At 45.0% G+C, this 618-nt stretch overlaps 1 protein-coding gene across 1 annotated transcript in view; it reads left to right on the forward strand.

Annotated features, from left to right (window-relative positions):
* The window catches only part of LOC119590904 (glycine-rich cell wall structural protein-like), a 3,419-nt gene extending 2,839 nt beyond the window's left edge, over positions 1 to 580 (forward strand). Inside the window, exon 3 of the mRNA XM_037939640.1 lies at positions 62 to 580. Coding sequence (XP_037795568.1) covers positions 62 to 313 — 252 coding nt within the window. The 3' untranslated portion in view covers positions 314 to 580. The remainder of the gene's footprint in view (positions 1 to 61) is intronic.
* The last annotated feature ends 38 nt before the right edge of the window (positions 581 to 618 follow it).

The following is a 618-nucleotide window of genomic DNA, read 5'->3' on the forward strand; positions in this document are numbered from 1 at the left end:
TACCATACATCAATATTTTTGTTTTGTTTTGAAATTTATAATTATCTGTTTTCTTTGGCAGCTGACCGTGGCGCTGTCCCTCCTCGTTCTGCTGGCTGCTGCCCTGGCTAGCCCCTTGCCCGAGCCTGGCTATGGTGGTCATGGCGGGCATGGTGGATATGGCCATGGTGGACACGGAGGATATGGCCACGGCGGGCACGGAGGATATGGCCACGGTGGCCACGGAGGATATGGCCACGGTGGGCATGGTGGATATGGCCACGGTGGACACGGAGGTTATGGCCATGGTGGACACGGTGGATATGGACGATGAAGCAGAACTAGTGACATGCTGGTTAGGGAAGATAGTGTTTACAAAAAATTTACATTGTTATTTCGTCACCCCCAGATTATCACAATATTTGAAAACGATTTATTTTTCCATTTTTTCTTTTTCACTTTGTTTTGGAAAGAAAGCACAGTCAGATGTAGAAGAAGAAATACTCCTAATTTCACCCTTATTGAATTCTTTCTATTCTCAACTCGACCATAAACAACATACGGCTCTACTATCAAGGTTGTAAAGCATGCAAAATGTAGAAAGATGATTTCGACTGCACATTTGCCAGTCAATAAAGG

The sequence above is a fragment of the Penaeus monodon genome, chromosome 28, assembly GCF_015228065.2.
Source record: "Penaeus monodon isolate SGIC_2016 chromosome 28, NSTDA_Pmon_1, whole genome shotgun sequence".
Lineage (NCBI taxonomy): Eukaryota > Metazoa > Arthropoda > Malacostraca > Decapoda > Penaeidae > Penaeus > Penaeus monodon.